At 39.8% G+C, this 27,676-nt stretch overlaps 1 protein-coding gene across 7 annotated transcripts in view; it reads left to right on the forward strand.

Moving 5' to 3' along the window:
- Positions 1-1,437: 1,437 nt before the first annotated feature.
- The window catches only part of SLC44A3 (solute carrier family 44 member 3), a 35,888-nt gene continuing 9,649 nt past the window's right edge, over positions 1,438-27,676 (forward strand). For 4 of the 7 annotated variants that reach the window (XR_014616394.1, XR_014616395.1, XR_014616396.1 and 1 more), the window contains exons 1-12: positions 1,438-1,576; positions 2,097-2,204; positions 3,499-3,641; positions 4,084-4,220; positions 5,647-5,740; positions 7,126-7,295; positions 7,822-7,911; positions 8,529-8,653; positions 10,313-10,499; positions 16,885-17,050; positions 21,596-21,752; positions 24,255-24,332. Coding sequence is in view for 4 of the 7 variants with exons in the window: in XM_084211680.1 (XP_084067806.1) it covers positions 1,550-1,576; positions 2,097-2,204; positions 3,499-3,641; positions 4,084-4,220; positions 5,647-5,740; positions 7,126-7,295; positions 7,822-7,911; positions 8,529-8,653; positions 10,313-10,499; positions 16,885-17,050; positions 21,596-21,752; positions 24,255-24,332 (1,482 nt within the window). In the remaining 3 variants the exon portion in view is untranslated. Of the gene's footprint in view, positions 1,577-2,096; positions 2,205-2,730; positions 3,000-3,498; positions 3,642-4,083; positions 4,221-5,646; positions 5,741-7,125; positions 7,296-7,821; positions 7,912-8,528; positions 8,654-10,312; positions 10,500-16,884; positions 17,051-21,595; positions 21,753-24,254; positions 24,333-27,676 lie in introns of those variants that run through there. The other 3 variants (XM_084211681.1, XM_084211683.1, XM_084211682.1) reach the window with 3 other exon arrangements.

Here is a 27,676-nt window from a genome sequence, read left to right on the forward strand (position 1 = left end):
TCACATTTGTATTTGAAGGGAAAATTACTTTTCCCACACATTTTTAAAGTGCGACACCACAAAGTGAAGGAAAAACTATTTTTTCTATTTAGGTTTTATAAGCATAAAACTATTCCTTCAGTTTTAAAATTTTATTTTAATTTTCGTCCAAATTCTGAAAACTCCCCAGAAATGATTAATAATGAACATTAAAAGACAGAATGCTGATAAAGACAAGAACTATGAGCTGGCTGGAAACGAAATTATTAATAAATCCTTTGTAAGACAATTTTTAGAAATCTTTCCTGCTGTGTTTCTTCAGAACCACTTCTTGGGGGGGAGAGGACGTTGGGGTGGAGGTGTGTGTAAATTTAAATCAGAATTGTAGTGGGTTCTGTCAAAACAGTTAAAGTGTTGATTTCAGAAACATTGTATGACTTACCCTTTTGGAAAAAGGTAGTTATTTCCAGTCAGCTTAGAATGACTCTGAAATGTTCTGGGGCAGAGATTTACTCCTTTTTATAAAAGCCTAGTTTCTGATATTACCTATTTACTTTTATCTATGCTAGTTTGTCACCAAGGTTTCATACTGCATTTTCTCCAGAGAACTGGAATACATTGGCTTTGTTTTGCTTTCTTGTTCTAGAAAAGACTAGCCTAGTGCTCTGTCTTCTATACAAGATTGATCAATTCTTAAACAGTTTTGCAAAATCGCTTCCATTTAATTCAATTTTATTTCAATTGCAGATGTGTTACTTTTTAAAGAGTATGTTTATTTGTTCCACTGACTGTCAGGAAGAGAACAAAATCCTTCCAATTTGTAATTTTCTCTAGATTATTGAGCTGAATTTAGTGAACATAAAGATAAATCGGCAACAGGGACAGCACAGAGAAAACGTTATTAAAAGTGGCTCATAATTCCTGCATTCCTCTGTCATCTGAGTTACAAGGATTGACCTCAATCGGTGTTATTCCTGTTGTTGCAGGTTATTCCTGTGCATGCAAAATGCATATGGACATAGATGAGAATATGTATAGCATAATACAGCACGTCAGCGTGATGTAACTGTACAAACCACAGCCAAAGAGAAGCTGAAAAGGATCTATGACTGTCTGTGTATTGATAATGCAGCCGGATCAGCCGAACGGGTATCGGCGTCAGTGGGCTTTACAGGACGGAACAGCCCGCATTTCGTGCCGGCAGTGACAAATCTTCAGCTATTCCCAGAAATAAGCTAATGAAAGGGGAAATATAAACCTCCCACCCTGGCCGGGGGCCCTGTATAAACCTGCGGCTGTGGAGGAGCTGCTGGAACCCCCGAGCGGCTGGAACTCCCGGGAGCGGAGCGCCCTGGGGCAGCAATGCCGCGCTCTCTCTCCCTCCCGCCGGAGCAGCGGCTCCGGGCAGAGCCCGGCCACAGCGGCGGGCGGAGCTGCCGGGAGTGCCACCACCCGGCCCGGCCCGGCCCCGCGGCGCTAGAGCCGAGGCTGCCCCGCCGCGCCGGCTGCGCCCCGGGCCCGCCCGCTCCCCCCGCGGAGCACGGCCCGGCACGGCGCGGCGAGCGCGGCCATGGAGCGGCGCGGGGGCCGGCGGCGGGTGAGCGCGGGCCGGGGCGCGCCCGGGACAGCGCGGGCAGTGCGGGGGCACAGAGCGGGGGACACAGAGCGGGCAGTATGGGGGACACAGAGCGGGCAGTGCGGGGGCACAGAGCGGGCAGTGAGGGGGGCACAGAGCGGGCAGTGCGGGGGGCACAGAGCGGACAGTATGGGGGGCACAGAGCGGGCAGTATGGGGGGCACAGAGCGGGGGGCACAGAGCGGGCAGTGCGGGGGGCACAGAGCGGGCAGTGCGGGGGCACAGAGCGGGCAGTGCGGGGGCACAGAGCGGGCAGTATAGGGGGCACAGAGCGGGGGGCACAGAGCGGGCAGTGCGGGGGGCATTGAGCGGGCAGTGCGGGGGCACAGAGCGGGCAGTGCGAGGGCAGCGTGCCTCGCCACGGCACAGAGCTGTCAGGTGTACCGCACTGAGGTGGCGAAATCTCCGCCCTCTGGAACTTGAGTTAATTTCACAGGAAGTTTGTTCTGTTCTTTCTTGAACTTTTTTTTGTTTCTATTTAGGACTCTGGAGATAGTGTTTCTGAACTACGGGAATGGAGACCAGCCATTTACAGAAAGTGTACGGACATTCTCTGGCTGCTCCTCTTCTGTCTTTTCTGGGCTGTTTTGGTAAGCATGCACAGTTTGTTTGCTTGTTCCCTGCAAGGACAAATCAAAATAAGAGTGTGCTGTAAGCAAAAATGAGATTGCTCTCAGAACTAAAGAAGCACATTCGTACATGTTTGTGTATGAGACTTGTTTTTGCCCAGATCCAAACTTGAGTCACAAGTACTAAAAGTAGAAGCACAGATAGAGGCTCTAAAGCTGAAGTTAGAAGGCAGTTGTGCTGGTCTGTGTAATCTGTCCCGAGCACAGCCAATGTTCAGCTGTACTCATTCACAGCAGCAGTGGTTAATGTGGGACTGGGGAGCTTTGCTGCAGCCAGCAGTTGGCACATAGTTGGCACAGAGCTCAGTGATTGTCCATGGTGTGTGTGAAATGTGACTTGCACCCCGTGGGACAGAGGAGGAGCTTGCATCACTGAGTTCTTCAGTAGCAGGAGTGATGGGGAGATAAGCCTTGGGTAAAGCAGTACTCAGGACTTCACCAGTTTCACAGAAGAATTGCTACTTCTTGGCACTTGGAAAGGTTCTTTCCTGGGATTGTTTTGGCCCTCACAGTGTACAGGAGGGTTTAAGCTGCATTCCTGGACAAGGTGTTTTATTTTAACTGAGGATTGCTGCTACTTGGCCAGCAGAAGTGCTTAGCTGCCTCAGGGGTTTACAAGAAGACGATCTAGTGGAACTTTAATCTGGCAGAAGAGCAACTAAAAGGTCGAGCAGTGTCACCTAAGTGACACTGCAGAGTGTGGCTTTCTACAGGTTTTGCACATGTGTTAAAGAGTGCTCCTTCTTGAAATTTCAGGTAATCTCCATTTTAAATATATTTTGTGTTTAAAAATACTTCTGATTACATTTTCTAGCAGCTTAAAGGGCCCATCATGGCAGCAGTTCTATTGTCCAAGTGTGTCTTGAAAGTCATCCTGTAGCATGAGGTGCTGTGAGCACATGAAAAATCACCATTTGAATGATCTTGCCTAGTGACACACGTGAACATCACTAGGAACAATGTTCAGCACCTTAGTAATGCTTTCCTCTTATATAATCAGGACCTCTATCTTCCTTCTCCTGTGTTATTCTGCTTAATTTATTTATTTTCAACAATAGATGAAGGAAAGCTCTAAGGAAGCAATAGGGCTAAAGTTGCCCATGTGACTTGCTCTGGCCTTGGGCAGAGGGGTGAATTTTAGATTTAACTATTTGCAACCAGAAGGCAAAAATGCATGACCGAAAAAGAATATTTATTGAATAGGAAGCAAAAGCTATGGTAGCATGCTTTGACATTTAAAAAAATATTTTAACAGATGTTTATAAGTGGCTATGCTGTGGTGGCTGGTGCTGCAGAAAGACTTGTGCTTGGATATGACAGCTTTGGGAACATATGTGGTCGGAAGAACACTCCTGTAGAAGGGGCAAATCTTTCTGGATTGGACATGACTAATAAAAAGTAAGTGCATCAGATAATGTATGAATCAATCAAATGTTTGAGAACTTAGTAAAATACACATCTTCTACTTGTCAGTCATACACATCTGTGTAACTATACACTGTTGTATTGAAAGGTAAAAAAGGTGGAAATAGTGCAGAAGAGAGAGTGAAATTAAAAAGTTAAGATAGAATTCGAAAATGTGCTGCATTGTTATGCTTTATGCAGCTGCCTTCTTAAAGAGGATCTTAAATGGGACATCAGCCAAACAGGCTGTCATTCTATATGAAAAAATCTTTCTACTTAAGGATCTTGCGCATTGAAGTTCTCAGTCATTTGACTGACTCCTTTGGAAAAAGTTTCACTTGCTTTGTAGCACTTTAAAAAAGAAGGTTCAAAATTTAAACTTATGAAAAACCAAGAAAGCTTGTTTTTTGAGAAGAGGATCTCTTTTTCTTTCTAGGTATGTGTTCTTTCTGAATTCATGCAGCCTGGAAATACAAAGCCCCAAAATCAGTTCACTTTCCTTGTGCGTGTCAAGTTGTCCACAACAGCAACTCAACTCTTTGGAAGATCTACAGAGTTTTGCAAGGAATAATGGTGTGCCACAGGGAATATGAATGAGTACCTCAGTGTATCTGTAGAACAGTTGAGCAGCTTCCACTTTGTTTTTGTTATGGCTCTTACACTAGGGAGTCATATCTTACCGTTACTTTCCTGAACAGTTCATGGTAACAGAAAATGAAATGTCTTGTTTCTGCTTTATTTCAAACCCATAGTTTCTAGAAAATGTTACAACTCTCTTATGCAAATCAGAAACTGTTCATTAAGTCCTGCACTGTGCTGAGATTATGTAGCAGAAAATTGACTGTTGATAATGAACTAGTGAAGTTTGGTGGAGGTGCCAGTAGGTGACCAGAGTTCATATGTTGTTTGTGACTCTTGTCCAACTGGTTCCTTTAAATGTAATTAAAGCTATGGTGCAGTTATTAATTCCATGAAGACACAAGTGGATTTATCCCTCTAGACATCAGATCCCCAAGTTTGCTATTCCATTTTGTTGTAGTTTAACCCTTGCTAGCAGCTAAGTACCAGACAGCCACTCACTTCCCAGCAAAACCAGGACACACCTTGAAATTTTATTTGACTCTGGTGTCCAAGATGAAAATGCTGTCAGAAGCAGCTGTTGTGTGAAAGAAGCTCCTGTTTATTCATGTCCAACATGTAAATAAAATAACCTGTAGCCTAAGCCTTATTGAATGGGGTGCATATGAACTTCAGACCATATGAATAGAGTAGCTATTTCCTTTTTTTTTTCATTTGTTTTGCTGTTTTATTTGACAGGGATTGCTATTTAAATTGACAATATTTGTTTTAATTTAATTTTGGAGTAGTTTGACATAATTTCGTATCCGCAGAAAGCTGTTAACACCTGTGAGATTATATAAGTATTTTCAGTCTAACTAAACATAATTGCATCAAATTCCAGCTAAAACTGCTTGCATGTTTATGTCAGGGCAGGGAGAAGTCTTGCATTTTGAATGGCTTGGCTGTACCTAGCCTTTGTTTTCCAGAAGTGCTGCCTAATAGAGCAGAGTACCTGGAAATATTTCACCTAGATCCCAACACAAGTGAGGTTTCTGGATACAGATGTATTCTATTCTAACTCAGGAGGGCCTAGTTCTATTGTAGCTTCCATCATTTCAGGTTTTTCTCTAGTCCTACTGAGCAAGGATTAATGGCACTGTGGAGCAAACAGTGCCTGCCCTCCAGGAACAAAAGTGGTAACTGCAGTTAAGTTGAGAAGGCAAAAGATTCTGCAGAGATTGGTTTAGATTTACTCAACTACCTAATTTGCTATTCACATTCTCACTGGAATATCAGGGATGAAAATGGCCTGCTAAGGCATCAAAACATAAGTACAAACAAAACTTAGCTGTTAATGTGTTTTTTCTCTCAATTTTTTACTAATCTTAAGTTACATTTTTTTCTCTCTCTGGTTTGGTTTTTTTGGGGTTTTTTTTAGGTTCTTTCCTTTGTGTTTACAACCTGAACGTTTCCAGTTACGCAGTAAATCCAAAGGCAGCTCAGCTGTGTCCCACACTGCCAGTTCCACCAAGGTAAGAATGACTGAGTACTTTACAACCTCCTTCAGTCCAAACAGCTTCTTATGGATTGTTACTTTCTCACATTTTGTATTTGGCTTGATGCTTCACAGTCAGGATGGTTTTGCTTTGTTTATTTATTTTTTTGTCTGTGTATCCTTACACGTTCTTTTATGTGCCTGTGAGCGTGCCAGTGTCCCGCCCCACAGAACAAACAAGGACTTCATTCCTTCCATTCCTCTACCCTTTATTCCTCTACCCTTCTATTCCTTTTCCTTTTCCAAATTAGGAAAAAGTACTCCCTATGAGGAACAGCTTAGCTCCTGCACAGATTTTGCTTTCTCCCTCAATGCCAAGGATGTGGTCTTTGGCCTTGCTTCTTCTCCTGAGCCCAGAAATTTCCATCAGAATAATTTTATAGCCAGATGGCTGGAAGCATGGATCTGTGGATGTTGCTGTCTTTGTCAAATCTGGCATTTGTGAGTCCAAATTCTTAAACCCATGATTTTTAAGTTCCACTATGTCATGAAAACACAGCAGAGAATTGGAATCTCTGTGTTTGCAGAGCTAATTCATCTGCTCTGAACAGCAGAAAATAGAAAACCAAAGTGAAGAGAAGAGGGCAGGAGACATGTAAAAACATTACATACAGTGGATCAAAGGACAGCGTGTAAATTGATGAAAAAATACGGCATGTTTCACTTATTTCTTCAACTTTCTAGGCTTTTTTTGGTTTGTCAAGGAACTCAGCAAAGTTATTCATCTTGTACAGTAATATTACATGGTAGAAGCAAAGATGGTTAGTGAATTTTTTAGCTGTTGATAACAAAACCTCTCCTTTTCAGGTATGATTTTGCCATTGGCTGTTGTAGGGCAGCACTGCCAAAGTGGGACAATAAATATATGCAAGAAGCTTGGATGGGAGTGCCAAATAATTTTATATAAATATTTGGTGCCATTAATTGTACCTTGCAAACATTGTTTTAGTGTGGCTTTTAGAATGCTTAAATATCATAAAAGCAATACAAAATGTTTTTGATCTAGAATTATCTACAACAGCATAGGTTACAGATATGGTAGCTGTAACCTTGTTTTTACATAAACACATGGGAGCAAAGCAGGTGAAACCAGACTAGAATGGGAATAGGAGATATGTGCTGATGGTGATAGTTAATGGGAGAGTTGTTAAGTTCTTTCCTCAGGCTGATCTTGAATGGATCTGTTTTGGTAGAGTGTTAGAGGCATGACACTGTTAAGGAGTTTATTTTGCAGAGGATACATAAGCCTGCTCTTTATAACAGAATGCTCTCTGTGAAGAATGGCAGGATAGATCTCTGTGGATTTTAAACTGTTTGTCCAGTAATTAATATTTTTTACCACTTTTGTTTCCAACCTTTCAGTAAATCCTTCCCGTTATTTAATCGCTGTGTTCCACAAAATCCTGAATGCTATTCCAAATATGCATCTGTCCTCATAAGTATGGTTAATGAAATGGATGTTTTTCACCGAATTCTGAGTGGAATATTGGCAGGAAGAGATACTGTGATAGGACTGAGTGTCCTGGCACTAGGTAAGGTTATAAGTAAAAAGTGAATAATGATATTCAATTAAAAGGTTAAAATGTTTCTTGTAAGGCTATATGTTTAATTCAAAAGTGGACTTTTTTCATATTCTCTGGGCACAGTTATTTTTTAAGGAAGAGTGATCAGACCTTTTCAGGAGACACTTAATAGACTGGTAAAATGCAGATCTCTATCAGATTCTGTGGTCCATGACATGGTTATATACCTCATTTTGGGGGACTGTAGGAAATTGTTGATGAAAAAGATTACATCAGCATGAACACTTGAACTTAATTCTTACATAAATTGTTACTAAAAAGCTAGTATTTCCCTTGGTTAAATATATCAGCTATAAGTTTCTTATTAAGTTAGAGGTAACTATGTGCTTTAAATGTTAAAAAGGTTGCCAGCTTTATTGAATGCTGTTGCTATTAAGATTACTGTTTAAAAATAAAAGCTAAAATTCTACAAGAACCTTAAATTTATATTTAAAATGAAAAGGGTTGTAACACTCAAACATCATGTATTTTTCAGCCTTCTCTTTGGTACTGGTTTTAGCCTTCAGATTCATTCAGACTCTCTTCATCCATACTCTGATTGCACTGGTTGTGTTCGGGTTGTTGTGTAAGTAAATTTACTGATTCACTGTACTAAAGGATTAGCAGCTGCACAAACAGCTATCCTGTATTTCCCTGGCCATCCTCAGTAACCTTCAGCTTACCACAGTCATTTCCAAGCTGAGGGCTGCTTGCCTTTTGGTGCCAAGGTCTGCCTGTGCTGTTCCAGCTGCTGAGTGTTAGGATGATGGTGATGTTTATTGTTTTTATAGATGCCGAGAAACAACATTTCTTTTGGCGGATGAATGCAGTTATGAAATGCTACTGTTTCAAAGAATGCTTAGGGAACTCTCATACTGCCTGCTTTAGGAAGGGAGAACCGTAGGAATGTGTCTGGCTAAAGCTTGTCATTCCATGAAAGTTAGCTTTGGATCTCCACAATGAAATTACATGCCTGAGCTTTAGGATAACTGCAAGAAATCCAAATGTTCTGCTGCGGTTTTACCTCAGACTGACAGGCCATTATTGGAAGTTTCTCTGTGCTCACTGATCCTGTGCCTGCCTTTGGTGACTGGCAGCGTTCCTGAGCCCTGTGGGATGGTGGGGAGGGCAGGATGCTCGGAAGGGAGGCCAGGCAGGCACAGCCACAGCCTGCCCTGCCCACCCTCACACTGCTCTGCTCAGTTGTCTCAGGTGTTCTCTGGTGGCTCCATTACGACTACAGGAATGACCCCAGCACTGAACTGGAAACAGAAAAGGAAAATGTAAAGTTCCTACTTGGATATGCCATCCTCTCAACAATCATCACCGTAAGTGGCATTTTGTCCTAAGCAATGGCAGAGGCTGTAACTTGAAAACTTGAACTACATTGGTTCTGCAACAATAAAAATAGTTCCTAATTCTTTTCAGATTGGAAAATGAGAAAAATTCTAAGATCTGCTTACATTCATTCACATAAAATAACAGAATGGTTTAGGTTGGCAGGGACTTTAAATATCCCTAGTTCCTAACAGATTTTAAGCCCCCATCAAAACTACAAAAATAATTTTATATATTCATTGTGAAACTTGTTTTTCAGCCTTGCCATACTTCAAGCCTGTACAAACTGTGTCAGTGTTGTTGGTGTAAAAATGCCAGAATTGTGTTCCGTGCCCAGTTTGTGCTGCATCAGCTCACTGGAGAATCATGTTGAATATACACAGGGGCACTGGCTGAGTATGGACATGACATCTGTGGATTCATCCCACCCTGTCAGCAGGAGAAACGGGGGGCAGCTCTTGGAGACAATGAAAGGGGCAGTGAAACACAGGCAGCAGTGTCTAGACCTCAAGTTATGGGGTTAAATTCTGTTTTTCTCTCACTGTTTTACAACAGAAAATCTGAGTGTGGCTTGCAACTTCTGAAGAGTTTTTTCACTCTGATGTTGCAATGATAAAAGGAGCCATTTCTCAATTTGAGGGTACATTTCTCAATTTGAGGGTACAGTCAGTTTGTACTTCATGAGACATTTGCCAAAGCAGCTGTCCTGCTGTCTTAGAGATGAGTAAGATCCGTATGGAATTTGCCAGATATGAACAGTCTGACAATTTACAGTGACAAATATAAATGTTTCACAGACCAGATTTTTTTTTTTATATCCTCTGTAAGTTATGACCTTTTCACATCTGCTGATACTAAAAAGGTAAGAAAAAGTTTCTTTGAATGCTTGTGTGTTCCAGTACAACTGACTGTTGTTTGCAGTGGGAACAGCCACTGCTGCAGGTTATGCTTCTCTTCAGAGTTGGTCGCTTCTTTCCAGAGCAGTCAAGAAAACTAGTGAAGGAACTGCCACTGGTTGTGTTTATTGCTTTAAAGATTCCAACCTCCCTTTTAATTGCTGTTCATAGCTCCTTGTCACATACAAAGAATTGGGGATTTTGTGGGATTTTTGACTTGGGTTTTTTTGCTTTGGGAAGATGATAATTTATTTAAATAAGTTTTCATTTCATGTCTGCTTTGCTCCTATACATACATAGCTCAGAAACTAGTTGGGTTGTGGACTGCAGGAAAGGACTGGTTCTCCTACCATTGTGAAAGTGAACAGTGGCAAGCTGACCTGAGTAGAAAGAAAGTTTAAAAGTTCATGCCATGCAGGGTATGTGAAAGCAATGTGTAGTGTGTAATGTACATTTATGTTTGCTGTAAAGCAAAACAGACAGTTTCCATTAGATGAATTAAAGTCTTATGGATCCTATTTTGTTCAAAGAACCCAGAAACTGCTATTGTAGGAAAATAAATTTTAATCCACAGGCTCTTTGAGAACATAGGCAATGTCTTGGAAGGACTTTCTAATGTGTAGTAAGATTGTATAAATTGCTTTGTTGTCATGTCTTTGTGAAATCTGTATCCTCTGATCCCACATTTGACAACTCTGATAATTTTCCTGAGGTAAAACCCCTAACAATTTGTCTTTTTATTTCCTGAAACAGGTTGTTCTGCTCTCCCTTATATTTGTACTAAGAAAGAGGCTTCCATTCTCTGTCCAGCTCTTTCGAATTGTTGGCAAAATCATTGGCAGAATACCTTTCCTCCTGTTCCAGCCACTCTGGACTTTTCTGATTCTCATTGTGTTCTGGGTATTTTGGGTTGCTATACTGCTTAGCTTAGGAACTGCAGGTAAGCACATGCTTTTCATGTTTCTGACTGAGTGCTATCCATTTCCTAAATTCTCTTCTGAAATGGGGGACCTCTTGGTGTTGGTGTACAAAATGTGGGCTAGCATTGTTACACAGCTGAGTTGTTGTTTTTTTGTTTGTTTTGTTGGGTTTTTTGGTGTTTTTTTTTTGTTTTTGTTTTGTTGTTGGTGGTGGTAGGTTTGTTTTTTTTTGAAACTTGCCTTGTGGGATACCTTATTCCTGCTTCAGACCAGGCTTTATAGAAAGGAGCATCTCCTGAGCTTTCAACCAACTGTTCATTTAAGATAAACATTAACTGTAGTAAATTTAGTAAAAGGACAATAGAATTAATTATAACACATAGATTTTCTAAAAATATAATTACCAAGAGCTATGAGAGCAAATTTTACATCCTTGGTGTTAAATCAAGCTGACTTGATCTTAATATGCACAGATAAGGATGTAAAGCTTGCCCTTATTATATCTACATTTAGAAAATGCTCGCTGAGTCTGTTGCATTCAAAAGCTTTTGGAAATGCAGCAGTCATTACAAAAGTAGAAATATTTTAGCTCATGTGACAGAAATAACTTGATTATAAGAGCAGGATGGGAAACCATTTGGTATTTTCTGGATGCTTTTACAGACTTTGCAAGAAAATAGTGACTTGCACATTATATCCAAAAGCAAATTCCACATATATTCACAGAGGATTAAAACCCAATGAAAACTCCTTTTGAGAGGCTTTTAATGCTTTTTCCATGTTGTGCCATTTTCCTTCATTGGTTATATTCTGTGTTTCCTGCTAGGCATTTTCATTCAACTTTTTTTCTTTTTCCTCTGCCTTCTTGGAGAGCGGGATTCAAACAGTTTATGACCTGCTGTTACATTCATAGTGCAGCTCAAAGGTATTTTATGTTTTGTCTTCTTTCTAGCTTAAAAGGAATGCTGATCTTTTCAGCAAGTAATGTAAACAGTACAGAGGACAGCACAAACTTACTGCACGGCAGAGTGGTGATAAAGTTTCGGTTTTTAAAGAAATTACTTTTCTCAGATTTAGCATAAGAAGTGAAGGTCAATACATTGCTTCTATGAGCAACCTAGTAAAACAGGTTTTGACAGAAGTATTCTGGCCAGGTATTTTTAGCGCAGATCTCAGTCCTTGTAAGCTCTTCCTGTTAGAGGCATGTTAATATTTAGAAGAGCACGTGTGCATTTTATGAATAACCCAAATGACTTCTCAGTTAGAACCCGGGCATGGATGCGGATGGGAAGAGGCGGCTGTGCGTTGGCAGAGTCCCGGGCTGCTGCGGGGCTCTGTGTCCCACCGTGGCCGTGGCGGCAGTCCCGGGGCTGCCCGCCGCTCTGCCGCAGCAACGCCCGCCAGGGGGCGCCGCCGCCCGCGGGGAGCGCCTCGGGCCCGCCCGGCGGGGGAGCGGCTGCGGAGAGCCGGGGGGACAAAGGGCGGCTCGGCCGCCGTGCTCGGGGTACGGCCGGTGCAGCGGCTGAGCCTGTCGTGCTCGGGGTACGGCCGGTGCAGCGGCTGAGCCCGTCGTGCTCGGGGTACGGCCCGTGCACCGGCTGAGTCCGCCGTGCTCGGGGTACGGCCGGCGCAGCGGCTGAGCGCACGGACAGCTCCGTGTCAGCAGGATTGCTCTTTGGATTTCCAGTCCCTTCCTCTACCTCAGATGTGCTTTGTGATTCAAATCTTGGATGACGAGCGCTAAACGAGATTTGGTATTGAGAATATTCCATTAGGTTGTCGCTCAAGTTTTCAACCCAAATGCGAGTCCTCTGACATGCTCTCTGTTGAAGCAGTTCACCATCAGATAAGCTGGGGGTCGTTCTGCTGTTCTAGGATGACATACCCACGCATCCTGTAATGACAAATGCATACAGTACCGTACCATTAATAATGCACTTCCAGGACACCTTGGTATGATTTATTAGTTTTCTACGCTTGTCCTGTAAGTGGAAGATGTTTCTTTTTATTTTGAGTTTTGGGGACTTTTTGCACCACTTAAGAGTACTTCTCTGAAGATCTCCAAAGATATGCTTTCTCTTACAGAGCAGTTTGTTTTCTTCATTGACAAATAGTTGTCTGTGTAGGATTCAGCTTGTAATATACAGGTGGTGATTTTCTTGGGTTTGACACTTTGAGGTTTTCTTCTCACGAATATGTTTTCTGAGGCTGTGTGGGCTGTATTTTAAATGCAAATATACCAAGAAAGCTGAAAAAATGAAATGTTTACAATGACACTAGTCTTTTGTCTAATACAGAGAGATGGGTAAATGAAATTGGCTTGCTGCTGTGCTGCACCTGTTCTTAACATTTTCTTTGAATCTCCACTAGTTATATAATATTTATGGTGTCTCTGCATCTTAACAGTTCTGGAGCACTTGATCCTTGCTTCAACTGTGGCACACCTGATCATTATGCGACCATGCAGGCACCTTATTTACATTTCCTCCAAAAGTTAGTGTTACTGTGAGAAAAAACCCTCACTTCTTGGGAGTTGTAGAAAGCTATAGCCTGCACTTGAAAGGTACTTATGCACATGACTAATTTGAAACACATGGATAATCCTATTAAAATCAGTGGGACTACTTATGCATTTTAGGGTAGGCACCTGCCTAAGTACCTTGGTAATTCAGAATCTGTAAGAGCAGCAGAGACTGAGTGAATTCCAGACCTAGAAAACTAGGAGAAAGGCCAAGACTTCATGAGACTTTAGGTAGCACAAGCAGTGGCACCAGTTAGAACCATTAGCTGGCTAGGAATGGAATTCAGCTGTTCTTTGGAAAAGCTGATATGTCTTAGGGTTATTGAGTTTTATTGCTTGCTAATTTGTGGGTATTTCATTGCAGAGCTGAAGTGGCCATGTGGCACAGCAGAGACTGTGTTTCAGCTTTCCAGAGTGCAGGAGCTGTGAGGTCTGCATGGTGTAAATACTGTGAATGTAGGGTGAGAAGGTGGTGTGGTTTTTTTTGGTTTAATGAAGGTGCATCCTAAGGCAAGTGAGCAGCAGAACTGCCACATAAAGCTGTGCAACAGCAAAATGAGCAATTAAAATGTATTTCCTGCAGGGGCCTTGACATTCCAATTACAGTCAGGGAGCTTACCTGTAAATACCTTTACATGAAAAAGCAGAAAATAAGATAACACAATAGATTGCGTTGCAGGAAGCACTAAGAATCAGTGCATGATTCCAGAACCTTTCCTTGCAGTGGGAGGGGCACAGCATATTTTCATGTTAGCAGGAACTGATAAACAGGCTCTCAGTATTTTCTTGTCAGTGGTTCTTTGTTTGTGATAAGGAAATTGCTGGACTAGATTTCCCAGGAATTTTTGTCTCTTACAACAGCCTGTTGCTCCAGGCGTCAGCAAAGCCTCAGAGCAGCAGCTGCTGAAGAAGGACATCTGACCCAAGTGTGGCAGTCCCAAAATGCAGCTGAAGGTACCACACACAGCCAGCACTGACTGGGGTCCCATCACCCAGCTGTGCTGGCTGCCAGGGCAGCGCTGCGAGTCCCAGCAGAAATCCTCCTGGGTTCTGCTGCAAACACTTGGCCTGTTTGCATTGTTAACATCACTTCTTTTGAAGTATTGGCAGCAGATCAACCCTTGTACTGATCAAAGGCTTCCAGATTTGGTGGTTCAGATGTAGGGAGTTCAGTTCTTTACTGAGTTGTTAATGTCATTGCTAAGAGAGTATGGTACACTGGGAAGATTCATTACTGTGTCCTTGGAGAAAAATATTCTGTTGACAGATTAAACTGTATTTCAGGGCTTTGTTGAAAAAGTTTAGTTTGTATGAACAGATAGATCCTAGTACAATGATGAGGAAAATGGCATATGCTTTTCTTGACAGATTATCTAGGACAGGTTTGAGGTTTATCTGAGACACTGATATAGAAAAATAGCATTAGATGTAGTTCTGCTGACAAAATCAGGCATGTCTGGTAGCCCAGAAGACAGGAAATCTCACATATCATTAAACAGATTTTTGTGAAACAACAAAACTAGTTTACCATACCTGACCAGCAAAGTGATTGAAAGTGAAGTCGTAGGTGGTTCTGCCTGATTTCTGTGCAGCTGAGCACAGCACTGTGCACATGTACAAGTAAAAGGCTGTCCAGGAAAGACAGAGCCATTACTGTTATTACTGCAGGTGGTTATTTCAGTAGGCTGGTAAAAGCAAACAGGATTAGCTTGCCATATGAACATTTATCAGTCTTCATGACAACATTACTGAAACAAAGCCTGAACAGGTCTATTTTGGAAAAAGAAATTGTATGTGGATTGTATGGTGGAAAATGTCCTTGATTCTGCTACCAAATGGTGTAATGTCTTTGCATGAAAATGGAGAGGTAGGACACCTTGTGTGTCACTGACATCTTGTTTGCCTGAGTTCCTTTAGTGAAGGCTGTAGGTTATGGATAATAAGTGTATTTGGCTAGTTGTGTGTGCTGCAGCAAAAGACAGTCTAGAGCCTTTGGAAGAAATATGGGAAATGAAAAATCTCTTGAATTCATAATTACATGGTGCCTCACTTATTTTAATGACTTAAGTAAATTATTATATCCTCAAAAACTCACCTTAAAAAACCCTCACTTTTGCAAACTTAAAACCAGTGAGGCACAGAATAGGGAGGAATGAGAAGGAGTTTGAGAGAAGAGATCTGAGTAGTAGCTTTTTCAAACCATCAAATATCTGGCACTTCACAGACTTAAAATTCATTTGAGTATATTGGAAGCACTACATTATTTCTATGAATGACCAACTGAACAGCACTGGAGAGAGCTTGCCTGTTCAGCCAATATTGTTAACCTCTCAGAAAAGAAAATATCTAGAGCACATGTCTGTATTTATGTACCCATGTAGCATTTTTTTAATCTTTCAAAGAACTTTAAAATAATGTTGCAGTGCTACTATGGGGTATATGGATACTTTTCTTAATTTGCAGACTAAAAGACTGCTTCTGAAAACTTTAAAAAAGCTTGTCTAAACCTGATGGTATTGCTGAAACAAGTCTTTACTGTTTCTACTTTTAGTTATTCTCAAGTAAGAAGTCTGTGGCTGTAGAAAAACAGGCCAGAAAGGAACCATTTCCTAGATAGCTTTGTATATGTGGTGGTTTTGAACTTGAATGTGGTGTGTTGTTCTGTAAGAGAACACAGAGTCATAGAATCATTTAGCTTGGAAAAAACCTTTAAGATCATCAAGTCCAGCTGTAAACCTGACACTGCCAAGTCCACAAAATGAATACATGAAGTATTAAAGCTTAAGTTATATTGCTGTTTGAGCAGTAATAGCCAATTCTGCCTCACTTTATTTCTTTCATGGAGTTGGAATGAGAAACTACTCACCTCCAGAGATTGTTTTATTTGGTGAACTTTTGGTTTCTCTTTAAGGTTAGTAGACTTAAGGCTTTAAAATTAAAAATAAATAATACTTTTAAAAAAGCATATTAGGAACCTAGAGACCTTTTACTAGGATCAGATAATGCCATTATCCCCTGACTACCCTTCAGAGTCAAGTGCCACAAATAGGATTGCACAGAAAAAAGTTCTGATTGTTGAGGAATCTGAGTTGCCCCCACCTTTTGTGAAAAGCCATCTATGAATACGGAATACATTCTTTGTTGGTAACAGGAGTGGAAGGAATGTTTTTAGCTTGGATAAGTTAATTTATCCATGCTCCTAGATACAGTAGTAGCATTGGAGCACGTACTACCATACATACCATAAGCATAATCTGCTTTTTTTTCCCCCAGAGAGCCTGCATTTATCTGCCTGTATTTTGCACAAAGATTGCTAAGTATAGAGAACAGAAGACTAATGGCCATGGTTCTGATTAGTAATAGCAATTAAAATATTTGTTTTGTTTTGCTGCAACAGTATGTTATGTATCCTTAACATTGTTCTGCTCTCTTTCTCTTCTGCTTCTTACAAAAAAACCCTAAAGCATTTCACAACTATGCATTTCTTTCAAATTTTAATAATGAAAATCAAGATTTCATTTACTTCTGAACTATTTGATTAATCAAATCTAGAGTAAGTCTTCTCAGATATCTTTACTAATATGTAGCTTTCCTTTTTCCTTTATTGGTAGCTGTATCTCAATCCCAGTTTAAACACAATCTTGCTTTTAATGAGATTTTATTTTTCAAAATCCAAGTTGAATTATAAAATGTTGTTTCTCTAACTTTGTTAGAATGGACAGAATGAAATAGCATCGAATTTTTTTTTTGTGACTTTACTGAAGAGAAGTTAAGAGAACATGCACAGAAGCACTTCCATGTCCTTCTTTGTCCCTGTCCCCATTTCTCCTCTCACCCCTTGTCTGGCATGTTATAATAACCCAGTGGTGTAATCCCAACTTCAGGTACTGCACAGTCCACTTCGGGAGGACAAGTAGAATACAGAGCTCTGTCTGGAATTTGCTACATGGCATGGTATCATTTCGTTGGCCTTATCTGGACTAGTGAATTCATTCTTGCCTGTCAGCAAATGGTGATTGCTGGGGCAGTGGTAACTTATTATTTCAACAGGTGAGTGCAGAATTGGCCCTGAGAGTTTTTGGGATTTTCCAGCATTTACTTTCAATCTTTTTCTAGGAGAAATAGTCCCAGTTAGACTGCAATTTATGTCAGTACTGGGAATTCAATTTACTATAAAATAATGTTGCTTGTTGTAAGATCTTGAGTAAGATTTTACAATTTGCATGATACTAATGTGACTCACCCCTGCTGCTGCTGGAGATGCTGGGCCAAACTGGGTCTTGATATTGGAACTCTCTTGGCTCTGGGGGAATTACCATTTGGAAGGCACAGGCTGTATTGCACCCTTTTCCAGGAGACTGCGTTAGCTCCAACTGAGAAGCAATATATTGTTCCTTGGTAATTTCATGTATTCATGGGCAGTTTGACCATGCATTTTGGTCAGTACACCACATAAATCCCCAAGGCAAAGGCACTGTCCATATCTTGTTAGTGCAGAGCAGGGAAGCACCTGTAGAAACTGCTGTGATGACATTTACTGCTCTGCTAGGGGCTTCCGCTTTCCAGCTATTTTTTACTGCTGCAGGAGCTGGCTGCCAAGTACAGAAGGTTCCTGCTCCCAATTGTATTGGTATCATTTTGTACAATACCATTAAGCTCTCCTCTCGCTTGCCAGGTGACCCGTACTGCGTTGAGAGAGTTGTGTTTGCAAGGGGAAATGCAACTTTTCTGTGGTGGTAATCCCTTGTCCTGGCCTTGAGGCTGTCAGCACAGGTCCACAGAGATGCAGAGCAGTGCAGGAATGGGGAGAGGGTGGTTAGCTGCAGGAGCAGCCCCACCAGCGAGGGCAAGGGTTATCTTGAGCTGCTCCAGCAACTCTGAGCTTGTCTGCTGTGTGTTTTTAATGTATTCCCTGGGGCTAAGTCATAAAGGCATGTCACAAGAGTTTGTTTATGGGATCTTACAGACAGGCTTTCTTCTTGTCCTCTGAGTGCTCTGAGGAAATGGCACGGCCTTCCCATGCGGAAATCTCCTTCCACAGCAGGCTCAGCAAGGCGCTGCACAGCCAGCAACCACGGTTGAGTTACACATGGGGGGGCAGGGGGTTATTCTACCTGGGTTAGCTTTACAGATAGCTGTGTTTGGCCTGTCATACCACAACTGAAAATGGATTTGCCTTCTTTTGTTTTAGATTAAGTATGAATACACAAAAGATTGCATTACTTTAATAAAAATAAGTAGATTTCATTGCTTAATGATTACATTTTACAACTTGTGGAAAGGGCTTGGTCTTTTAAAAAGCCTTCTTTGTTATAATTGGTGTTTTACATGAGGGTTTATTCTCACCTCGATGTGCTTAGGTGTTATGTATCTATTTACCTTTGCAGGGAGATGAGCCTTTCCCCCTCTCTGGGAGTAAAGGAAGGTGATATGGTAACTCAGTCCATCACAGACATCACAGTTCTGTCCATGTCTGAGCTTCTTTAGTAGCTCCAGTGCATCTCTATCACTGCACAGATTTGAAATTAAGGATTGGGCTTATCTACCTGGCTCAGGATTTGGGTACCACAGTTTCCAAGAGAAGTGAAATACATATCTCACCCAGTAAGTCAAAAATGAAGGTTTATGGATGTGCACCAAAGTAATTGTGAGATGAACTGGAACAAACTTTTAAAGGCTTCCTCTTCAAATGTATCTGCAATATTTATGGCCATCCTTTCCCCTACTTACATACTCGACCTAAAAGAGCCACCATCATATATGTAGTCAGACCTGTTCCATGTGGCTTTGAGATAAGGTTAAAGTGCAGTACAGTCTCTGTGGTGTCAGTTAGTCTCATAATGTCTGCTTTATTACAAATCTTGTAATTTATTGTGTTTGTTTAAAAATTGAGATTCACTTGAGGAATAGAAGATTCATTCCTTAACGTTTCTGAAGTATTTTATACTGAAGGTGTTTTTAGACAGTCTTTGGAATTGGTGAGACATAAGTGAAGAAAGCTGTAAGCATAGCTCTTAAGAGAATTTTAAAGAAATGAAGAAACACACTTTTCTCCCATTCAAATATCTGTGTCTGTTGGGTGTGTCAAGATGACGTTTTTTTCTTTTCACAAGAAATGTCTTTCAAATGAAAGCAAAGGTGCATGTGTGATCATTTGATTCAAGGAACTTAGTGTTAAAAAAAGACAGTGTCACAGAGCTCACAAGTAAATGAAGGCAATTGACAGTAGTGAAGAAATAAAATTATTAAAAGATAATGTGGTATTGAATACAGGTCCACAGGAGTTTGGAATAGTAGTGTCATATGTAAATCAAGCAATCTCATGATAACATGGAACAGAAACACCAAAGAGGAAAAGCAAGCTGTGGTTCTATTCAGTCTCATAACCAATCAGGCAGATTCCCAGATTTCCCTGATACCTTGTTCACATGCACAGAATCCACTGCATAATGACTGTATGCTTGTGCAAAAGCCACTTCAGGGCTGCAGCCACATAATGCACAAAGGTGGGTGAAACTTCAGCCTTGGGAGCAATGGGAGTAGGCTTGAGCCAATCTTGAGCTTCTTTACAGACATAACCATCACCTGTTGCTGTGTTTAGCCTCTTTCTTGTTTCCCACTCTGAACCAGAATTACAAGGAAAATCTGTTCTTTTCCTAATCTGTTTGGAGGCAAAGCAAAATCCTTGTCAGACCCTGTTCTTGTGCTAATTCCTTTGCTAGGAAGAGGAGCTGTGGAAAAGCATCCAAATATGTAAAAATTTATCTAAACTGAGCTTTAAATTTTAAAATTTTTTTTACATTCATGTTCATTATTTATTCATGTTAAAAATATCAAAACCCTTCTTTATTTTACTTTTCAGTAGCAAGTACATTATTAACACAGGAATAAATTTTCTTATTTCTGTGTTTATATCACTAGTCAGCCTTTAACTTGCAGAAACTTAATCATTTGTATTCTGAGATCAAACTAACGCTGTCATATGTAAGGAAGTGTTTCGGGGAGAAAAAAACAATGGCTCAATATGAATAGAATAATTCATCCACACTACAATGCATGTGTTTCTAACACAGAAACCTGATGACTCTAAAAAAACACCAAACTGCCTTATTCAGTATAAAATTCCACTATCCCCCAAGCTGTTCCCCTCATTTTAAGATAAAAATAATAAATGTAGCAACTGCTTTGCTGGAATTTCCTATTTCAAATAATGTGGTATATTCACATATTTAAATACAACTTTTCCACTGCAAAGTTTTTTGTGTTTTGAATGAACTGCAGGGATACCTTCAGGATTCTTGCAGAGCTATAATCCCACTCCTGAATATAGTGTGTCTGATTTAAATCCTTGCTGAAGTGAGGATTTAATACAATTATATTTTTAGAGCTTCTTAGCCTGAAGCAGTCATTCTCTTATTGGTGTCTTTTTTAATTTCTTGTGCAAAGTACTGATTTTTCAAGATAACAGAGGTTTTGAAGAAATAAATTCTGAAAACAGAGCTTCTTATTTGTGCTATTATGTCTGATCTTTATGTAGCTGCTTAGTCAAACTGCTGCTGGTTCTGTTGCCTAACTAAATATTTCAGGGCTGGGCCAGTTGCTTAAGAGTTACTTTATGGAAGGTCTACTTACGACTGTTGATCCATATGGGGTTTTTTTATCCTATGAAACATTTTTAAATGTACTTAGAGTGTTAATCTAGTTGATTTTTTTTTTCAGCATTTGACAAGGGGTGAGGGAATGTTTTAAGTTGATTTCCTGAGGTTTATATAAATTCTTGAGAGCTGTGTCATATTACTGTCTGTAAATGACTGACATTAAACTGACCTTTATAAAGGAAGCAAAGTAATAAAACTTGTAATTTTTTTGTATCCATTTTTTTGTCTTTGCATTCTGATTTTGGCAGACATTATTTTTCCAAAACAATACAGGTCAGTGTGCACTAGAACTACAAGTGTTTTTAGTTCAGATTATAATCCTAAATATATAGTATGATTTTTTTTTTCTTTATTCAATTTTAAAATAAAGCCTGTTCTGTGGGGGGAAGAAAAAAAGCATTAATAAATTTTTAAAAATTTAAAACCAAATTTGGCCAAATTACAATTATAAAAGTAGATAGTAGCTCTCAGTTTTATATGTGAGAACTTGTGGTTTTATTTTCTAGTTTTAATTTTACCACTAAAGAAGAAATAGTGGATTCATTCCCTCAGACTCAAATCTTGCAGAACCAAGAGTTAAATAAAAGATTGCAGAGAATAAGAGAAGTGACAGAAACTGGAAAGAGGTGTTCAAGGAGTATTCTCAGATATTGTTCACTTCTCCTATTTTTCATTGTAGTTTTTTTTCCTAGATATTTTTCCACTCCAGAAAATAGTAATTTCTTAATTAAACTAACCCAGAAGTTATAAATTTGGCTGCTTCTCTTTGGACTAAGGTGAACATTCAGATGAAGTCAGTAGAAAAACTGGAGTAGTTCAATTAGGAAAGGAGGTAACAGCTTAATTCTTACAATTTCCAAATACTAAAAAGACACAATGCTTATCTTCTGAAATAAGTTGCTAAACCATTTTTGAAATTGTTTGTTTTTCTTTCTAGGAATAAAAATAACCCACCACCTCACCCAGTCCTGTCTTCCATATCAGTTCTTTTCTGCTACCATCTAGGAACTGCTGTAAAAGGCTCATTTCTAATCACAATTCTGAGAATACCAAGGATTGTTCTCTTGTACCTTTACAATATCCTAAACCAAAAGGTAGGTAAATACTTCTGTAACACTGTAAAAATAGTAGTTTAAAGATGAGATCATGGGGCAAAGAAGTGAAGAATGTATTTCTTGCTTTAAAATAGATGGTATTGCTATTACTGTCTATTACTAATAGATGGATGTTCTATTTTATCATGTTTTCTTCATTAGGAAAGCTTTTTTCTCCCAGCTCAGATATCAATGCTTCCTTTTAATTCTCAAGTCCGATAATTTTAAAAGCAGAAAACACCAATATGAAACTCACCTTTAGTGTTTTTATACAAAGGTTTTTCTGAATGATAAAGAAAAAAATTTGTAGACTGCTCTATTAAAACTTTTTGCATTCTTTTTTTAAGAAGCAGGAGTAAGAATACTATTGTTAGATTTAAAATCTGTTATAGAAAATACTTCATCTGCTTTGTAATATGCTTCTATAGAAAGAATAAATGGAATAAGAACTGTTCCTGGGAGTTCTAGTATCCAAGACACATCTTTTAAGACACATAAAGCAGAGATCTGGGCTCTTTTGAATATTTGAATATTTTTCTTGCCCTTTTTTTCCTTTCATGCATCTCCACATGTGTTCTCTTCTGCTGGAAGCACACCACTGTAGGTAATTCTGGCACTATTGCAAGGAGAGAGGAGTGTTATAAATGCACAGTTCTGATTTCAGGAGAAATTTAAGAGAAGTTTTTAAATGTAGGTCTTTTCCTCTAGGGTTTACATTGGCCTTGAAGCATGTTATGTATAATTATGGCAGGTTATTTACATTTACATTGACAATGTATTTACTGTGAGGCATGTGTTGGCTGTAGGTTATGAATACTTAAATAAAAACTCCTCCTAATAAAACACTTGAAAGGTGTGGTCTGGATTTACGTTGCTTTCATAGGGAAGTTTTGGTTATAAAACTTTGTGAGTTGTGTTAGCTAAGAACATTGTATAAAGACAGTAGGTGGGATGACTTGGAATATTTTCTGCCTTTAGAGGAAGCAGGATAAGTGGGCTTGCTTGTTACATGGTCTTGTAATCTGAATTACTGTAGATTTAAATAGGAAATAAAGATTATTTGTGTCTGCAGCAGTGTGCTGCAGGCTCCTTTTGGTCCAGCTCCCAAGCACTCAGTGACGTGACTCGCAGCTGTAACTGCTCTAAGGAGGCTGGGAAGTGCTCTGGCCAGCTCCTGTGCTCAGTGGTCCTGGGAAGGATCCCCCCAAGAGTAACCTTGCTCCTTCCCATGGCAGAGAGGACAGGCTGTGGCCCCTTCCACTGAGAGCCAGGGCAGCTGGACTACGGGATGGAGAAGTGACCCTGCATTCCTGTAGAGCTCACACAGATTTCCCACCCTTGGGAAAAATATTGCTGTGCTCTATGAACAGAGAAGGCAGGGGCCTGCGAGCTTGCAGGTAGATTTACAGATTTTTCTATCTTTAAGCAGAACTGGAGAGGAGATTGTAGGTGAGATCCCTTGCTCAAGGCTTTTGACAAGAAGTCCTTACTGAGATAACATAGCTTTAGTAAAATCATCTCTCCAGCAATACATAGCAAGAGTAAATTTTTCTCTGTCAGGAGTTTGCATGTACAGTCACTGTTTTGAAGGAGTTATTTCTGGAATATTTTCATGAACCTTTTTGGAAAAATTTGGGAGGTTTGTAGTTTTTGCTTGAACAATAGTAGCTGTTTGGACTTGAGTTTTTTATAGTGAGGGGAAGATTTCTGCTTTCCAAAACAAGATAAAAACATTCTGACTTCTGGAAAAATAAGATAAAAAGGACTGAGTATCCCTGAACTGAATTTCCTTTTGTTGAGAAAAACAGGCACTTAATTTTGGAAAGCTATTCTGGATACCAAGGTGTCTGGTTCTTATCTTGCATCATCTCCATGATGAGCTGTTCTGAGCTCATAATGTGATGGGGGAGCATGGAACAAACCTTAAGCTTTACTGGTCAGTTTTTGCTATGAAATTAATACAGCTCAGTGGTCTATGAATAGCCTCTTCTAATACAAGATTTTTCTTCCCGAGAAATGAAAGTAATGCTCTGAGTCAAAACACATGTATGTTCATATAAGCCCTTCTACCCATTCTTTTATTTTTGTTCAGTAGGGTACTGGTCATTTCAGAACTGTGAAAGGGTTTTGATAAGCAGGTTAAAAATCTGTCTCTTTACTCCCTGATCACTGTGAAGTGCTTTAAGAGTTACTGACTTGCCTGCCTGTTTTTCTCCCCAGGCAGCTGTTAGCTCACAAAGCTGCTTGCAGCACATATTTTCTTTTCCCAGAGAAGAATCTTCCACTCACAGGAAAAAAAAAAAAAAAGCCACAGCTCTGAAGTCATTAATATTGAACAGTCTGAATGAAAACCTATTCCTAAAATCCTAATGGAAATATCTGCTGCCTAAGTGAAAATTTTATTGGAATAGTTAGTCACCTGCAAAGCAAGTTTTTTTAGGATGGTGGTTTTGTTTGAGGCTAGTTATGTGTCCAATAACCAATTATTTCATTTTATTGCAGAAGAATTCAAAGCCTCTGTTCAACTGCTGTTTCTGCTGGGTTTGCTTCCAGAAAAGTTTCTTGAGATGCTTTAACCAGGTATGCTCTGTCACCTCAGTCCCTCAGCCTACTCTGGATACCATGGTTGGTGCCTGACCCTTAGCAGGGCTGAAAATGGCTTAGCATGGCATGCAGGCCAAAGTTTCCTGCTGGCCACCTAAATTAAACAAACAAAAAAGCCTCCAAGTGCTTGGTGTGAAGAAACAGGGAATTGACAAACAGGCAAGGTGCTAGATTTTAGAAAACTTAATAGAGCTTGAGATAGTCAGCCCTTTCAGAGGGCCACTTGCTATTTCTATAGGTAGGAATGCTTAACATTTTGTTGAGTCGTGCCAGACAGACTCCTGGAACACAGAGTCCGGGTAGGAGGAAGCAATGAAGAATTAGGAAACAAACCTGGATATGTGACATTAACAAGTTACAGTGTTTCCCACCTGAAAGTCCTGAATGAAGTAACTTAAATTCCTGGTGTTTGCCAGTACCAGTCTGTCTGGAAATACAAACCATGATGATGGCAGTCTTGTTTAAAAGATGTTTTAATTGGAAATGGATGATTTCTGACATACAGCAGTTTTAAAGATACTTGACACCTCTTTTTACCTTCACAATTCTTTTTCTCCAAATGCATTCCAGATTTACATATACAATTGTATATGTACAATTATATTAGTTTTTGTCTTTGTCATTGCCTTGTTTTTGTCTCTGGGAACTGTGATATTCCTAATGTGAAAGGGAATAATATGTTCACACAGGTTCCACTCTCTGAATGCTGAATTCTTTGTCCTCATTGCTGAGGGTAGTAGTGAGGTAAACAAAACAATTCTGATAAAGGGTCTGACTTCTCCTCTTAAGTAGGTGAATAGATTGGGTTTAGTCTTGGACAGTTATTAAGAGAAAGTTTTCAGTTTAGTTCACCATAGATTAAATACTTGTGCAGTGAAATTGCTGATTTTCCAGGCTTACATTTTCTAGGTAGGTCTTATAGTCAGTGGCTTGGTGAGGAATATCAGAGTTCCTTTTTCCTACAGGCTTTCCATTTGTAGTCACCCTTTCCCCTTGGCTTGGCTTCCTGCCTTTCAAAGAGATATCCAGCATCCTAGTGTTTACTTTCTCCAGCTGTTGTCTGCCATGTGTTTGTTAAAAGAATTATTACTATAATGTTCTTCCTTTTGTTTCAGAAGGCTGTATTGTAGCTCTTTTCCCCTTTAAAGATTTCCTGTTTCCTAATCTATTGTTGGCAGATTTCTGGTTTTATATGAGTTGTGGTTTTTAATCTAATGATCATAATAAAATGTTCACTTTTGTTTTGTTTTCTGAATATATTTTTAGCAAAGGTGGTGGTTGTCCACAGGTTTCAAATCCAGGGCAATTTGGGCAATAATTAGAGAAGAAAAAAAGCAAGAACAAGCCACAAGATTTTAATAGAACGTCTATCTGTACGAAATTTAAACATTGGTCTTGAGTTATTGCATCTCATGGAGTAATTTGTGGCTCTAATTATTTATTTTATTTTTTCCCCTATAACTAATCTGTTCAAGGCTATTTATTAAAAAAATTTTCTACTGTGATTGAAAGTCTTAGTGTTTGATTCTGTAAAATCTGTGGCCTTATGTAGAAGAGAAAAGAAAACAAGAAGGAAAAAAATGTCTGCAGTTTTAAGCAGCTTTGACATATTTCTTTATTAACAGAAGTAGTGAGCTCTTAAGAGCTCCTACTGAGATTGGTGGAAACTGCTGGGAACAACATAGAAATTTCCCACATATGTTGAACACAGACCTGAGAGAAGGACTTGGGAAGGAGGGGTTAAAAATTGTACCTGTGTTTCTTAACATTTTCTTAAAGAAGTATTCTTTAAGTTCAGATTTTGATTTTTTTGTAACCTCAAATGTGGAACAGCTGTTGTAAATGTTGGTCCAAAGATCATTGTGTACATTAGCATTCCTTACTATTTACTATTCTTTTGCTTTTTTTTCTAGCATTAGTTTCACTTTAATGAAAAGCATATAATTACCTGAAGCTCTAAAAAACCAAAAAAAATAGTGCAGAAGTGATTGGATCTTCTATTTTCTTCAACCTGTTGTTAAACTGCTTAGGTAATTTAAATTCTTTCTGTTCATTCATTCACAAGTTTAATCAGGATTAAACAGTACTTTGTTTTCCCTCTGAGAACTTGCAGATGAGAAACAGGTGCTGGAGAAAGTAACCCTGGTGAAAGAATGCAAGCTTCTTCCTTCCCCTGCAGAATGAACCAAGTGCTCTATTATGTTATCTAAGGGTACTTTTTGGGCTGCATTACCACCCTGCATGTGATATTTGATACTGACTTTGATAGTTTCATGCATCCCTGAAGTGACTCATTCTCTTCAGGGTCAGTTACATTTTGCTCAGCTCTCCTGGAAGTGGAACAAGCCAAACAGTTACCCTGTCATCTTCCCATCATGACAGAGTGCTGTGCTAGATGCTGGCAATTGTCATATTTGTAAGCCCAGTGTCCTGTGCAGATTGCAATATGGACAATTACATTCAGCCTTCCTAAATTTCTCTCAGATTTGCAACTGGATCCTGTGCTAAACTGTGGTGTAGTGTTGCTACGTGCTGTAAAACAGTTCACTCCTTAAGCTGTTCCACTTCAGTCATGGACAAAGTGATTCATGTGTGTGCATAATCCATTAGCAACAATTGTAAAGCACTCAGGGTTCTGGGGCTGAAAAGTGCTTTCTGAATATAAAGTCACTATCCTTACTTGACAGTTCTGTTTGCCAACGCTTGTCAGAATTACCACAGATTTTTCATCTGGCTCTGATGGTTTCAGTATGTTCCAGATAAAGATATCCAATCATCTCAAGTAAAATCTAGGAGATTGAAATTTTTCCTCTGTAAAAATAATATATGGCTTTTAATGTGATTTGGGAATTATGACGTCTGTGTCTCTCCTGCTTTCTTAAGTTGTAATGGCAGCCTTAACTTTTTTTTACTTTAGATACATCAAAGTGCTCACATGTTCTCCCTTTACAGCCTTGTTGCAGTGACTCTTTAAAAACAATACAACTGGATAGTTTTGCTTTTCTGTGTCTGCTTTAGGTGCATCTGCAGCCAGTTGTTAAAGTGACTCCCCCAAAGTACAGTGCCTGGGTTTCTGAAGGGGTTGCTGAGCAGGGTGTGGCTGCTGTGTTCATCAGTGTGGTTGCACAGTGCAGCCTTCTGGGCTGTCAGTGAATTCAGCAGGGTGTGAGCCCTGTTTCCTGGGACAGGGACCCTCCCTGGGGACTGAAAGGCAGCAGTTGTCCAGTGTAACAAACCAAAAGCAAGTCTGTCTAATGGCTGTATATCCATAGCAGTTGATTGTCTCTTAAACTTTGGATGGAAGCCTATCAGGAGGTTTC

This window comes from Fringilla coelebs, assembly GCF_963513975.1.
Source record: "Fringilla coelebs genome assembly, chromosome: 9".
NCBI lineage: Eukaryota > Metazoa > Chordata > Aves > Passeriformes > Fringillidae > Fringilla > Fringilla coelebs.